Source organism: Cupressus sempervirens, chromosome 3 (genome assembly GCF_028749045.1).
Source record: "Cupressus sempervirens isolate cs-2001-9-10 chromosome 3, ASM2874904v1, whole genome shotgun sequence".
Lineage (NCBI taxonomy): Eukaryota > Viridiplantae > Streptophyta > Pinopsida > Cupressales > Cupressaceae > Cupressus > Cupressus sempervirens.
Window position 1 is genome coordinate 1,076,642,230 of NC_143120.1, and position 16,174 is coordinate 1,076,658,403.

Consider the following 16,174-nt stretch of genomic DNA (forward strand, 5'->3'; position numbering starts at 1 on the left):
AAATCAATTAAAAGAGCTGCAATTTATGGGTCACCTTTTATACATCAAACATTTAGAAAAAGGAAAGAAAAAGTTCGTTGTTTTATGTCATAGTCCATACTTTTATGTCATGTCTTTATGTGGCTATTTAAATTAGTTTTCAAAAATATTGATAAAAAGATAATTTAAAATCTTTTCCTAGTTTTATGAAACATATATTTTATAACAAATGAAAATAAACTGTTCAAAAAGAAAGGGTTGGAAATAAGTAGCAACTACTTATTGAAATTGGATATTTGCTAAAAAAGGAAAAAAAAATATTTTAAAAATAATATTTATAAATCTTCCTACAAACAAACATTATCCTCAACAAATCTAACCACAAAAAGATGAGCAGTTCCTAGTAGCAAAAATAAGCTGAACAACTACATTTAATCTAGAAATTAAATCTCAACCTGGACAACTTACTTTGGAAAATCCCCTCTCACAATCCGTTGGGCCAGCCCCTCAACCACTGATGTCTTACCAACACCATCCTCTCCAATCAGCAGGGGATTGTTCTTCATCTTCCAGCAAATAATGCTAATGATATGCTCTATTTCTTCATCTATGTCGATCACTGGACCAAGCTTTGCTGTGTCTTCTAGAAGGTCGTGACCATATGCCTTGAGGGCAGGGAAATTGTTTACATCCAAAAAGAGGTCCTCCGGTACATTCTTAGGGTACCCCTCCCTCTCCACTTGAAATTTTACATTGGCAAGGTCCATGCCTGCTTCCTTGAAGCACTCGATAATTTGTAGGTCCTACAATAGACCAATAACCAGGTGGTGCACTGCCAAAATATGATCATCGTTTCTCTTCCTCATGCTTTTTGCGCTTCGGATACAATTTGTAACATAAGTGCTTCAAGGTATTTCATGTGCAGTAGAGCTACAACCATTAATAGGTAAACATTCTAGGTAGTGATACATAACTCTCTTGACCAACTCCACTGCTTCGTCTCCTCTAGGAGTACTTGACAAGATTACCTGTCTTAGCAATCCACGCGTATCCTCGATGAGGGCAATGGCCAGGTGAACTATTGTAACTTCTGCATGGCCAATTGTATGAGCCAGCTCCAAAATTACTGCTATAGCTTTGTTTGTTTTGTTGGAACATCTCTCCAGATTCATGATAATGGGTTTTAGGGAATTTCTCTAAGGCTACAAGTTGAAGGAAATAATGATATAGGTATATAGGCTTCTTGAGAGAGCTTCTGCTTCTGCAGATGCCAATACTGATATAGGTATATATGGCCTTCTTGACGGTGATAACAATATATGTATACAACATTCTAGACAGAGATTTTACCTCTGCAATTTCCTTCCTGGACAAGATTTTTTTGCTAAAATAAATTGATTTTACAGAATCCATTGCAAATTCTGACAAATTATGGGTGCTTAGCAAATTGCTAGGATTCAAATTATCCAAACTGTCAGAATTCACTCTCTAATATCTTTACACTTTAATAGAGGATCTATTCAGAATTTTTTCACTTGAAATAGTCCAGATCAAATATGTACTATTTCAAATAATACTTAGTCATTTATGGAATTACTGAATGCATATCGTGCATCACACTATGTAATTACTAAATACAATCGTATCACTATTGGATATATTCCTTCTTATCAAAATCTTTGTCATGTCGTTGCAAAGTTTCAAACAATTGGTGGCTAGCAACCAACGTTTTTCAATACATCCACTACTCTCCTTCACCAAAATGTGTCACGGCCTTTTCAACTATTGCATGTCAAAAGGATTGTTTCACGATTAGTTACTGAAATGAAAATCTATAAGGGGAGGGGGCATTACGAAGAACTAATTAAATCAAATTAAGAAGTATAAGAATTAAATTATTTATATAATTATAAACAAATTACATATAGAATAATTCTTTAGACAAAAACAAGAAAAGATGAATGCTCTATATCAATTCCATTCGTTCTTAGAATCTATATCAATTCAACCCATTCTTAAAGAAACAATTATTCATCTACTATACTTTTAGAGTCTAGACTTCTTATTGAACATCCATCTCACACAAATAAAAAAATGAACACATTAAAATATCAAATACTAATAAGAAAACCATTCATTTAAAATATCCGAAAACATAATACTCAAATTTCAAAAGAAATTTATGTATTACTTATTCTCTAATTTTATCACATGAGTGTCATAATTTATACAACTTAGAGAATCCTATAGCACAAAATATTTCCAATTGATCAATTGAATTAATGCCTTCTTTTTCTTGCATTTGATACCCATCTAAAATAAGACAATGCAAAAAGTGAACTTAATTTCAATCAAATGAAATATCATCTAAACTATGAACTCTATGAAACTTAGTAAATAATTCTGAAGTTAAGGGTGCTCTAATGATGGTGAGACTATAGACTACATTATCTCCATTTAATGTTTTCCCTCTATAGCATGGCATAACGTGTGATCATTTGATTAGCAAACTCAATATGTGTAGAGGCTATCACTCACTTATGACATAGGAAGTCAATTGAGCTTTTAAAAAAAAAAAAAAAAATTGGAAATCTTTAAAGTTATTCATGCCTTCATCACTAAAATTATTTAGCTATGACCTGCCTTATTTTTTTTGTCTATTGAACTTGACTTACCAAAAAACATAAATTGAAATTTTTTTTGCACCAACATCTACCATCTACTACAACCTGATATTACACTAGACATACCCAAGTGGAGCACTGATAATTCTTGAATCATCGTTTGGATAGCTATTCTGCTCCATCTTGCCAATTAATACCACAGCCTATAGACTATGGATCAATCCTTCACTTTGCTAACTGATTTCATGCACTCTTCTTTCAAGAATTTCATTTTTAAAGGGATCATCTTCTCCATCAAATCACCAATCTCCTTATGTATTTCATAGAAAACTCCCTTGTAAAACCATAGTGATTCAACCTGCATTACTTTAAATAAACTAACAGCATCTATTGAACCCTTATAACATCAATTTAGTTTAAATAAATAAACCCCTTTGTCAATTTGAAGTCAACCAATTATATTGACAACCACTCGGTGTTAAACATAAAGATACGAATGAAACAAGCAACAATCAGAAAAGTCACTCATTATCACGAAAAACCAAATGTAGTTAATCAATAATCGAAATAAAAAATTCTACCTCCTTCCATAAATAATTAAATCGAACATCAATGTCACCTATGCATGTCACCCCAGCTACTCAGGCAAGCCTATTTTCACTTCTATCAAACTTTTTTGAAGTTGCGGCAAAATGAGAAACTTTTATGAATTTCCATAATCAAATAATAGAGGAGCTAAAGAAGTAAATTATTGCAGCAGCAATAGATTCTAGGTAAACTTTGCCTATTATTTGATTACTTGCAGGCGTAATAAAAAAGGATTTTCATATTTTTTTAGATTACTTCGTTTAAGCTATTTTAGCACGTCCTAGATTACTAATGATCTAAATTTTGAGCAAGCTGGTCAATGCGTTTATTGAGATTTGTGTAGTGTGGTACACTTACATCTACTAATAAATGGTAGTATAATTTTGATTATTGATCCTCAACTTTTTGTTGAAGGTCAATGGAAGCTAAGCTAGCTTAGATTAATGTATTTATGTGACTCTACTTTTGGATGAGGACCCTTCTAATGTAAGGCCCAAAATTCAATCTCTCAATAAAATTAGCTAGGCTTAATGTTTCACCTATTGAATAATAGTTTGGAAAAGCATCAAACCATGTAACAAAAATTTATATGAAGAGGAAAAATAACTCTAAAAAATAGACATACATGACCACAGTCTTGGGCGAGAAAAGGATCTAGATCTGCATCAGAGACTATCAAGGTGACTCCCCTCCTTGCAAGCAGTTCAGTTGCATCTTTCATATGGGATCTGACAACTTCCATCAGCTCCTTAGTTTGACGAGGATTAATCCTGGCCAGCTTGTAATCTGTGTTTAGGTCCTGCAAACAAGTTCTCTGATCCAAGGATGGTTGTCATTATAATGACTATGCTGGAGAAGTCAACTGTTCGACCATGTCCATCTATCAATCTACCATTAGCAAGCATCTGAAGAATGATGTCCAGTACAGATACGTGCGCCTTCTCTACTTCACTAAATAGAAAAACACAGTATGGTCATCTTCTAACTATATCTGTCAATTTTCGTCCCTCTTCATAACTAATATATCAACAGTAATTAGTTAAAACTCAGCTGAAATAATGCTTATTTTGATTACTTAGAAAAGCGAAAATCAATTGGAAAAAGAGCAATCTGAGAGAAACCTATTGTAGTGATAAACGACATACCTAGGCGGAGCACCCACAAGCCTACAAAAAAAATATTGCTCCATGTATTCAGACATGTCAATCTGCACTTGCAGGTTTTTTTCGTCAAACAGTTGTTCTGCCAAAGACTTTGCAAGCTCTGTTTGGACGACTCCAGTGGGTCCCAAGATTAGAAAGGATCCAAAAGTATTATGTGCTCTCCCAAGTCCTGTCTTTGATCTGACCAAGGTATCAACTACCTTGATTACTTCGCCTTGCCCAATGACTGTTTCATGCAAGCATTCAGCCAAGCCCAGGAGTCGTTCCTTATCAGTTCACATAAGCCTGTTAACAGGAATACCCATCCAATGACTTAGCACCTGTATGACACAACAATATATCCATGAGTACCAATTACAAGTAGTAAAACTTTCACATGATTACACATACTTCTCCAATTTGATGTGTCCTGAAAATCTCTACATTTGTTTCACAATGAGCTATCGCCGCATCTATCTCTTCAAGTGCCCCATATCTCAAATCGGTGATTGTCACCACATTCATCTAGCTTTCTGCCACCCTTAGGATAGAAATCAACTCTTGCCATTGTTTCCTTAACTGGTGGATCTCATTTTCTCTTTATTTGGCACTCTCCAACTGTATTTTGAGAGGGATGATCACATCCCTCAAATTCGTAATCTATTTTCGAACCTATACGATTGGTAAAATGTGAGTAGTAAGTTCCCGTAAATCCCATGGAAAGCCCCTTTGCAAACCGCACAAGGTTTCGTTCCTCATTGCAAACATAATGCTCAAGCAAGATAGAATTAAAATTGAACTATTAAAAAAAGAAAAGAAGAGTAAATATCAGTACCAACCTCCACCAGCCTAGCCTGCCTTGCTTTATCTTTCTCCCTTTCAGGCACATGCAGCTCAACTTCAAGTTGAGTAATTTTTTTTTCAAGACAACGAATTTCTTTTTTTGTACTATCTAACCGCGCTCTCACATTTATGCATGCTCCATCAAGAAGATCAATTGCTTTGCCAGCAAGATGGTGACCTGCTCAGAATCCAAACATGGAAACAATAATGAAATGCTTTTACATGAAAGCGCACAAAAATTGCATGCATTCTACTTGAAGTAAAATTAAGGTCTCAAGCCTCATCAAGAGTCTAAGAATTTAAAATCAAGACAATAAGTTTACAAAATTATCTGATCAAATCTCATATATTTGTGAACTTACCAGTTATATGACAACTGGATAATTGGGCAGCAACCACTATGCATTGTCCATGATCCTCACACTATAGTGCCCTTCGTACATTTCTCTCAAACTACGCAAACTGTTAATGGCTTCAGGCACACTGGGTTCCGCCACGAACACCTACAAGAAATAGTCAATAAGGTACACTATTCACAAAGTGGCATATGGCCATGACATGACACAATTACGTTTGGAAAAAATAAGTCAATTTTAATTATTTTAACATTTTTAGTCTTCAAATGAGATTTTGTATATGATATTTAAGCTATCCATGATCATACAATGAAAAGGAAGCACTAAAACAAAACTTATAAATTGGCCAACCTGCTGGAAATGATGCCTGAACTCAGAATTCTTCTCTACACATTTGCTATACTCATCAAATGTAGTTACTCTGACACACTTCAGTTGACTGCGAGGAAGCATTTGTGTAAGTAAATTATCAACATCTAATTAACATAAAACAAATCTCTTGGTCAACTTGTTATAGTGACAGCTTCTGATCATGAGTTTTAACTTTATAATCACGAAGAAAATGCAAAACAACAAAAACAAGAATAACTCACGGTATCCAAGAACCAAGTGCAATTTATCTATAAACAATATTACTATTCCTTGTGTTTTCTCTAAGTCCTCGGATACAGACTTAACACGGTCCTCAAAGTTACCCATGCAACCCACTCCAGCTACTAAGGATCCCATGTCCAACGCTATCAATCTAACCTCCATCAAATTATTGCAACATCCCAAAGAAATTCCATCAATCTCAAAGTTTTACCAATGCAAGTTCATTACTTCCTAATGTAGAACCAGAATCAGTATACAAAGAACATTAACAAATAAAGTAAACATTCACAAACCAAAAACTAAATTCACATATATGCTTAGACTAAGAAAGAAAATAAGAAGTGCAAACCTCACGAGAGAAAACACTCCATGCTTTTTTGATTCTGTAGATGTGTCATTTTGCTGTGGATGTATGCTCAAGATGCTCAAAAGTTGCTTCAATGGAGATGGGTAATGGCAAATTGGTAGCTTTGTGAGCTCTCAATTTGGCATTATAAGGGTATGGTTGATGGCTTTGGTTCTCAAAATAGCATGGTAACTTTAGCTCAAAGATTGTTGATGAAATGGCTTGGGATGGGATTCAATTTATAGGCTAAGGGGTAGAGGGATGGAGGGCTTAGATGCAAGGATGGATGAAGGCTTAAGGAGGGCTAAGATGCACTCAAAGGGGAGCACATGGATTGTGCTTGTTTAGCACCAATGGGAAGGTGACACTTGTCACAAGGAGGATGAGTGTGAGAGGGTAGGGTTAAGGGTTGGTTAAGGTCATGATGAGTGGGGTTGAGTATGTAAGAGGGATGTAAGAGGAATGAGTGTGGAAGAGGGAAGAGTGTGGAAGATGGGTGTAAGAGTCATGAGTGGGCTTGTAAGAGTCTTTATGTTTTGTAAGAGCACTCATGACTTAGTGGTTGGGTTTTTTTGAGGGGAGACTTTGGTTTGGATTAGGAAAGTCTTAAACTTGTTTAAGGAATGTGACAACATTAGGGGGTGGATTAGGCTTGGGTTTAGGATTAGATTAGGGATGTTAGAGATGTGCAAGTGGATGGCATTAATGAGGGTGGGTGAGTTAGTGGCTAAGCTTGGTTAGTATGGGTGGATGGGGTGGATTAGGCTAAATGGAGGATTAGAGATAGGTTAGGGTTTTTTTGAATTTGAGGATTTCATTTATCAAATAGATTTATTTAATAAATGGGGATTTTTGGAATTAGATAGGAGAAAAGGATTTAATTGATAAATAATAGATTATTTGATTTATCAATTAGGACTATAGATGATTAATTAAATTAATCAACTAGGGGATGACAAAGGATTAATTAAATAAGAATTTAATTAATGATGCCTTTAGAGATGGCTAAATTAGATTACCAAAGTAGTGTAATCAAAGTTAGGTGTCTACACCTAAATCAATTGAAAGAGTTGCAATTTATGGGTCACCTTTTATACATCAAACATTAAGAAAAAGGAAAGAAAATGTATGTACTCTTATGTCATAGTTCATACTTTTATGTGATGTCTTTATCTTGCTATTTAAATTAGTTTTCAAAAATATTGATAAAAAGATAATTTAAAATCTTTTCCTACTTTTATGAAACATATATTTTATAACAAATGAAAATAAACTGTGGAAAAAGAAAGGGTTGGAGATAAGCAGCAACTACTTATTGAAAATGGATATTTTCTATTAAAAAAAATTGAAAATAGTTTTAAAAATAATATTTATAAATCTTCCTACAAACAAACATTATCCTCAACAAATCTAACCACAAAAAGATGAGCAGTTCCTAGTAGCAAAAATAAGCTGAACAGCTACATTTAATCTAGAAATTAAATCTCAACCTAGACAACTTACTTTGGCAAATCCCCTCTCACAATTTGTTGGGCCAGCCCCTCTACCACTAATGTCTTACCAACACTGTCCTCTCCAATCAGCAAGGGATTGTTCTTTGTCTTCCGGCAAAGAATTCTAATGATATGCTCTATTTCTTCATCTCTATCGATCACTGGACCAAGCTTTGTTGTGTCTTCTAGTAGGTCGCAACCATATGCCTCGAGGGTAGGGAAATTGTTTACATTCGAAAAGAGGTCCTTTGGTACATTCTTAGGGTCCCCCTCCCTCTCCACTTGAAATTTTACATTGGTAAGGTCCAAGCCTACTTCCTTGAAGCACTTGATAATTTGTAGGTCCTGCAATAGACCAACAACCAGGTGGTGTACCGCCAAAATATGGTCATCATTTATATTCCTCACGCTTTGTGTGCTTCAAATACAATTTGTAACAATAGTGCTTCAAGGGATTTCGGGTCTAGTAAAGCTGGAGCCATTAATAGGTAAACATTCTAGGTATTCATACAGAACTCTCTTGACCGACTCCACTGGTTCGTCTCCACCAGGAGTACTTGACAAGATTACCTATCTTAGTAGTCCACACTTATCATTGATGAGGGCAATGGCCAGGTGAACTATTGTAATTTGTGCATGGCCAATTGTACGAACTAGCTCCACACTTGCTACTATAGCTTCATTTTAATTTGTTGGAACATCTCTCCAGATTCATGATATTGGGTTCTAGGGAATTTCTCTAAGGCTACAGGGTGAAGGAAATAATGATATAGGTATATAGGCTTCTTGAGAGAGCTTCTGCTTTTGCAGACGCCAATATTGATATACGTATATATGGCCTTCTTGATAGGGATAACAATATATGTATATGACATTCCAGACAGAGATTTTGCCTCTGCAATTTCCTTCCTGGACAAGATTTCTTTGCTAAAATAAATTGATTTTAAATAATTCATTGCAAATTCTAACAAATTATGGGTGCTTAGTAAATTTCTAGGATTCAAATTATTCAAATTGTTAAAATGCATTCTCTAATATCTTCACACTTTAATAGAGGATCTATTTAGAATTTTTTCCCTTCAAACAGTCCAGATCAAATATGCACTGCTTAAAATAATACTTAGTCATTTATGGAATTACTGAATGCATATCGTGCATCACACTATGTAATTACTGAATACAATCGTATAACTGTTGGATATATTCCTTCTTATCAAGATCTCTGTAATGTCATTGCAATGTTTCAAACCACTAGTGGCTAGCAGCCATTGTTTTGCAATACATCAACTACTCTCTTTCAACAAAATGTGTGTCATGGCCTTTTCAACTATTGCATGTCAAAATGACTATTTCACGATTGGTTACTGAAATGAAAATCTATAAGCGGAGGGGACATTATGAAGAATTAATTAAATCAAATTAAAAAGTATAAAAATTAAATTATTTATAAAATTATAAAAAAATTACATACAGAATAATTCTTTAGATAAAAAAGGGAAAAGATGAATGCTCTATATCATTTCCATTCATTCTTAGAATCTATATCAATTCAACCCATTCTTAGAAAAACAATTATTCATCTACTATACTTTTAGAGTCTAGACTTCTTATTGAACATCCATCTCACACAAATAAAAATATGAACACATTAAAATATCAAATACTAATTAGAAAACCATTCACTGAAAATGTTTGAAAACATACTACTCAAATTTCAAAAGAAATTTATGTATTACTTATTCTCTAATTTTATCACATAACTGTCATAATTTATACAACTTAGAGAATCCTATAGCTCAAAATGTTTCTAATTGATCAATTGAATTAATTCCTTCTTTTCTTGCCTTTGATACCCATCTAGAATAAGACAATGCAGAAAGTGAACTTAATTTCAATCAAATGAAATATCATCTAAACTATGAACTTTGTGAAACCTAGTAGATAATTCTGAAGTTAAGGGTGCTCTAATGTTGGTGAGATTATAGACTACATTATCTCCATTTAAATTTTTCCCTCTATAGCATGGCATAACGTGTGATAATTTGGTTAGTAAATTCAATATGTGTAGAGGTTGTCCATGCCTTCATCACTAAAATTATTTAGCTATGACCTGCCTTATATATTTTTTTTCTATAAAACTTTACTTACCAAAACACATAAATTGAAATTTTGTTGCACTAGCATCTACCATCTACTAAAACTTTATATTACACTACACATACCCAAGTGGAGCACTGATAAGTCTTGTATCATCGTTTGGATAGCTATTCTGCTCCATGTTGCCAATTATTGCCACACCCTATAGACTATGGATCAATCCTTCACTTTGGTAACTGATTTCATGCACTCATCTTTCAAGGATTTCATTTTTAAAGGGATCATATTCTCCATCAAATCACCAATCTCCTTATGTATTTCATAGAAAACTCCCTTGCAAAACCACAGTGATTCAACCAGCATTACCTTAAATAAACTAGCAGCATCTATTGAAACCTTATAACATCAATTTAGTTTAAATAAACAAACCCCTTTTTCAATTTGAAGTCAACCAATTATATTAACAACCACTCAGTGTTAACCATAAAGATATGAATGAAACAAACAACAATCAGTGAAGTCACTCGTCAACACGAAAAACCGAATGTAGTTCATCAATAATCGAAACAAAAAAATCCACCTCCTTCCATAAATAATTAAATCGAACATCAACGTCACCTATGCATGTCACCCCAGCTACTCAGGCAAGCCTATTTTCACTTTTATTAAACATTTTGGAAGTTGCGGAAAAATTAATAACTTTTATGAATTTCTATAATCAAATAACAGAGGAGCTAAAGAAGTAAATAGTCGTAGCAGCAATGGATTCAAGTTAAATTTTGCCTATTGTTCGATTGCTTATAGGCATAATGAAAAAGGAGTTTTTATATATTTTCAGCTTACTTTGTTTAAGCTTTTTTAGCACATCCTAGATTACTAATGGTCTAAATTTTGTGCAAGCAAGTCAATGCGTTTATCGAGATTTGTGTAGTGTTGTACGCTTACATCTACTAATAAACAGTAGTATAATTTCCATTATCGATCCTCAACTTTTTTTTGAAGGTTAATGGTAGCTAAGCTAGCTTAGATTAAGGTATTTATGTGACTCTACTTTTGGATGAGGACCCTTCTAATGTAAGGCCCAAAATTCAATCTCTCAATAAAAGTAGCTAGGCTTCATTTTTCACCTATTGAATAATAGTTTGGACAAGCATCAAACCATGTAACACAAATTTATATGAAGAGGAAAAATAACTCTCAAAAATAGAGATACAGGACCATAGTCTTCGGTGAGAACAAGATCTAGAGCTGCATCAGAGACTATCAAGGTGACTCCCCTCCTTGCAAGCAGTTCAGTTGCATCTTTCATATGGGATCTGACAACTTCCGTCAACTCCTCAATTTGAAGAGGATTAAAAATAACTATCTCATCAAGACTTTCTAATAGCTATGGCCTGATGTGCTTTCTCACCTACAATGAAGTTAAAAGATAATTTATCACCAAATCTTTTCTTTAAGCATAAGCAGATGACTTCGGGTAGTGGTACAAGAAAGAATAAGAAGCAAGTTCTCTTGAATTGTACATACTTGTTGCATCAGTCTCGCCTGGCCAGCTTGTAATCTGCGTCCAGGTCCTGCAAACAAGTTCTTTGATTTGAGGATGGTAGTCATTGTAATGACTGTGCTTGAGAAGTCAACCATTCGACCATGTCCATTTGTCAATCTACCATTAGCAAGCATCTAAAGAATGATGTCCAGTACAGATACGTGCACCTTCTCTACTTCACTAAATACAACAACACAGTACGTTTGTCTTCTAACTGTATGTGTCAATTTTTTTCCCTCTTCATAACTAATATATTGACAGTAATTGGTTAAAACTCAGATGAAATAATGCTTATTTTTATTTCCTAAAAAAGGGAAAATCAATTGGAAAAACAACAACATGCGAGAAACCTATTGGAGTGATAGATGACATACCAATGTGGAGCACCGATAATCCTAGAAACATAATGTTATTCTGTGTATTTAGACATGTCAATCTGCACTAGCAAGTTTTTCTCATCAAACAGTTGTTCTGTAAGAGCCTATGCAAGACCTGTTTGGCTGACTCCAATGGGTCCCAAGAATAGAAAGGATCCAGTAGTTTTATGCGCTCTCCCAAGTGTTGTCTTTGATCTGACCAAGGCATCCACAACTGCCTTGACTGCTTCGCCTTGCCCAATGACTGTTTCATGCAAGTGTTCAGCCAAACCAAGGACCCGTTCCTTATTAGTTTGCATAAGCCTGTTAACCGGAATACCCATCCAACGACTTACCACCTGTATGACACATCAATATATCCATGAGTACCAATTACAAGTAGTAAAACTCTCACATGATTAGACATACCTCTGCAATTTGATGTGGCCCGAAAAACTCTGCATTTGTTTCACAACGAGCTATCATCGCATCTATGTCTTCAAGTGCATTATTTCTCAAATCGGTGATTGTCGCCACATCCATCTCGCTTTCTGCCACCTACAGGGTAAACATCAACTGTTCCCACTATTGCCTTAACCGACAGATCTCATTTCATCTTTATTTGGCACTCTCCAACTGTATGTTGAGAGGGATGATCGCATCCCTCAAATTCGTAATCTCTTTTCAAACCTGTACGATTGGTAAAATGTGAGTAGTAAGTTCCCATATATCCCATGGAAAGCCCCCTTGCAAACAAAACAAGGTTTCCTTCCTCATTGCAAGCATAATGCTCAAGCGAGATAGAATTAAAATGGAACTATTAAAAAAAGAAAAGGAGCATAATTATCAGTACCAACCTCGATCAACCTAGCCTGCCTTGCTTTATCTTTCTCCTTTACGAGCACATGTAGCTCAACTTCCAGTTGAGCAATTTGTTTTTCAAGACTATGAATTTCTTTTTGTGTACTATCTAACTACGCTCTCACATTTATGCATGCTACATCAAGTAGATCAATTGCTTTGCCAGGAAGATGGTAACCTGCTCAGAATCCAAACATGAAAACAATAATGAAATGATTTTACATGAAAGCACACAAAAAATGTATGCATTCTGCTTGAAGTAAAATTAAGGTCTCATGCCTCATCAAGAGTCTAAGAATTTAAAATCAAGACAATAAGGTTACAAAATTATCTGATTAAATCTCATATATTTGTGAACTTACCAGTTATATGACGACTGCATAATTGGGCAGCAACCACCAATGCACTGTCCATGATCCCCACACTATAGTGCCCTTTGTACATTTCTCTCAAACTACACAAAATGTTGATGCATCAGGCACACTGGGTTCAGCCATGAACACCTACAAGAAACAGTCAATAAGGTAAACTATTCACAAAGTGGCATATGGCCATGACACGACACAATTACATTTGGAAAAAAAAAGTCAATTTAAACTATTTTAACATTTTTAGTCTTCAAATGAGATTTCGTATGTGATATTTAAGCTATCCATGATCATACAATGAAAAGGAAGCACTAAAACAGAAGTTATAAATTGGCAAACCTACTGGGAATGATGCTTGAATTGAGAATTCTTCTCTACACATTTGTTATACTCATCAAATGTAGTTACTCTGACACACATTAGTTGACCGCGAGCAAGCATTTGTGTAAATAAATTATCAACATCTACTGAACATAAAAAAAATCTCTTGGTCAACCAGTTATAGTGACAGCTTCTGATCATGAGTTTTAACTTTATAATCACGAAGAAAATGCAAAACAACAATAACAAGAATAACTCACAGGATCCAAGAACCAAGTGCAATTTATCTATAAACAATATTACTCTTCCTTGAGTTTTCTCTAAGTCCTCGGATACAGACTTAACACGGTCCTCAAAGTTACCCATGCAACCCACTCCAGCTACTAAGGCTCCCATGTCCAACACTATCAATCTAACCTCCATCAAATTATTGCAACATCCCAAAGAAATTCCATCAATCTCAAAGTTCTCCCAATGCAAGTTCATTACTTCCTAAATCAATTGAAAGAGCTGCAATTTATGGGTCACCTTTTATACATTAAACATTAAGAAAAAGGAAAGAAAGAGTCTGTACTTTTATGTCATAGTCCGTACTTTTATGTCATGGCTTTATGTGGCTATTTAAATTAGTTTTCAAAAATATTGAAAAAAAGATAATTTAAAATCTTTTCCTACTTTTATGAAACATATATTTTATAACAAATGAAAATAAACTGTGGAAAAAGAAAGGGTTGGAAATAAGTAGCAACTACTTATTGAAATTGGATATCTTCTATAAAAAAAAAATTAATGATTGTTTTAAAATAATATATATAAATATTCCTACAAACAAACATTATCCTCAACAAATCTAACCACAAAAAGATGAGCAGTTCCTAGTAGCAAAAATAAGCTGAACAGCTACATTTAATCTAGAAATTAAATCTCAACCTAGACAACTTACTTTGCCAAATCCCATCTCACAATCTATTGGGCCAGCCCCTCTACCACTGATGTCTTACCAACATCGTCCACTCCAATCAGCAGGGGATTGTTATTCATCTTCGGGAAAAGAATTCTAATGATATACTCTATTTCTTCATCTCTGCCGATCATTGGACCAAGCTTCACTGTGTCTTCTAGAAGGTCATGACCATATGCCTTGAGGGCAGGGAAAATGTTTACATTCGAAAAGAGGTCCTCTGGTCTATTCTTAGGGTCCCCCTCCCTCTCCACTTGAAATTTTACATTGGCAGCGTCCACGCCTACTTCCTTGAAGCACTCGATAATTTGCAGGTCCCGCAATAGGCCAACAACTAGGTGGTGCACTACAAAAATATGGTCAACATTTTTCTTCCTCACGCTTTGAGCACTTCGGACACAATTTGTAACAATATTACTTAGAGGGATTTTGTGTGTAGTAGAGCTGGAGCTATTAATAGGTAAACATTCTAGGTAGTGATATAGAACTCTCTTGATTGACTCCACTGCTTCGTCTCCACTAGGAGTACTTGACAAAGATTACCTGTCTTAGTAGTCCACACTTATCCTCAATGAGGGCAATGGGTAGGTGAACTATTGTAACTTGTGCATAGCCAATTGTACGAGCCAGCTCCACAATTGCTTCTATAGCTTCGTTTGTTTTGTTGGAACAACTCTCCAGATTCATGATATTGGGTTATAGGGAATTTCTCTAAGGCTACAAGGTGAAGGAAATAATGATATAGGTGTACAGGCTTCTTGAGAGAGCTTCTGCTTTTGCAGATGCCAATACTGATATAGGTATATATGGCCTTATTGATGGTGATAACAATATATGTATACGACATTTTGGACAGAGATTTTGCCTCTGCAATTTCCTTCCTGGACAAGATTTTTTTGCTAAAATAAATTGATTTTACAGAATGGATTGCAAATTCTAAAAAATTATGGGTCCTTAGTAAATTGCTAGGATTAAAATTATCCAAACTGTAAGAATTCACTATCTAATATCTTCACTCTCTAATAGAGGATCTATTCAAAAAAAATTCACTTGAAACAATCCAGATCAAATATGCACTATTTCAAATAATACTTAGTCATTTATGGAATTACTGAATCCATATCGTGCATCACACTATATAATTACTGAATACAATCATATAACTGTTGGGTATATTCCTTCTTATCGAAATCTCTGTCATGTCGTTGCAAAGTTTCAAACAACTGGTGGCTAGTAACCATCGTTTTGCAATACATCCACTACTCTCTTTCACCAAAATGTGTGTCATGGCCTTTTCAACTATTGCATGTCAAAATGATTGTTTCACGATTGGTTACTGAAATGAAAATCTATAAGGGGAGGGGGCATTATGAAGAATTAATTAAATCAAATTAAAAGGTATAAAAATTAAATTATTTATATAATTATAAAAAAATTACATACGAAATAATTCTTTAGACAAAAACAAGAAAAGATGAATGCTCTATATTAATTCCATTCATTTAGAATCTATATCAATTCAACCCATTCTTAGAAAAACAATTATTTATCTACTACACTTCTAGAGTCTAGACTTCTTATAGAACATCCATCTCACACAAATAAAATAATGAACACATTAAAATATCAAATACTAATCAGAAAACCATTCACTGAAAATATCCGAAAACACACTACTCAAATTTCAAACTAAATTTAT

At 34.5% G+C, this 16,174-nt stretch overlaps 2 protein-coding genes across 2 annotated transcripts; both read right to left on the minus strand.

Annotated features, from left to right (window-relative positions):
• Window positions 1–3,955: 3,955 nt before the first annotated feature.
• LOC149570489 (chaperone protein ClpB1-like) lies at window positions 3,956–6,261 on the minus strand. The gene is made up of 6 exons (XM_089817192.1): window positions 6,126–6,261; window positions 5,884–6,008; window positions 5,601–5,679; window positions 5,173–5,354; window positions 4,337–4,620; window positions 3,956–4,142 (listed from the first exon to the last, which is right to left on the minus strand). The coding sequence occupies exons 1-6, from the start codon at window positions 6,259–6,261 to the stop codon at window positions 3,956–3,958; spliced, it is 993 nt and encodes a 330-aa protein (XP_089673318.1).
• Window positions 6,262–14,480: 8,219 nt separating this feature from the next.
• LOC149570490 (chaperone protein ClpB1-like) lies at window positions 14,481–15,162 on the minus strand. Its single transcript, XM_089817193.1, has 2 exons — window positions 15,019–15,162; window positions 14,481–14,765 (listed from the first exon to the last, which is right to left on the minus strand). The coding sequence occupies exons 1-2, from the start codon at window positions 15,160–15,162 to the stop codon at window positions 14,481–14,483; spliced, it is 429 nt and encodes a 142-aa protein (XP_089673319.1).
• Between the last annotated feature and the right edge of the window lie 1,012 nt (window positions 15,163–16,174).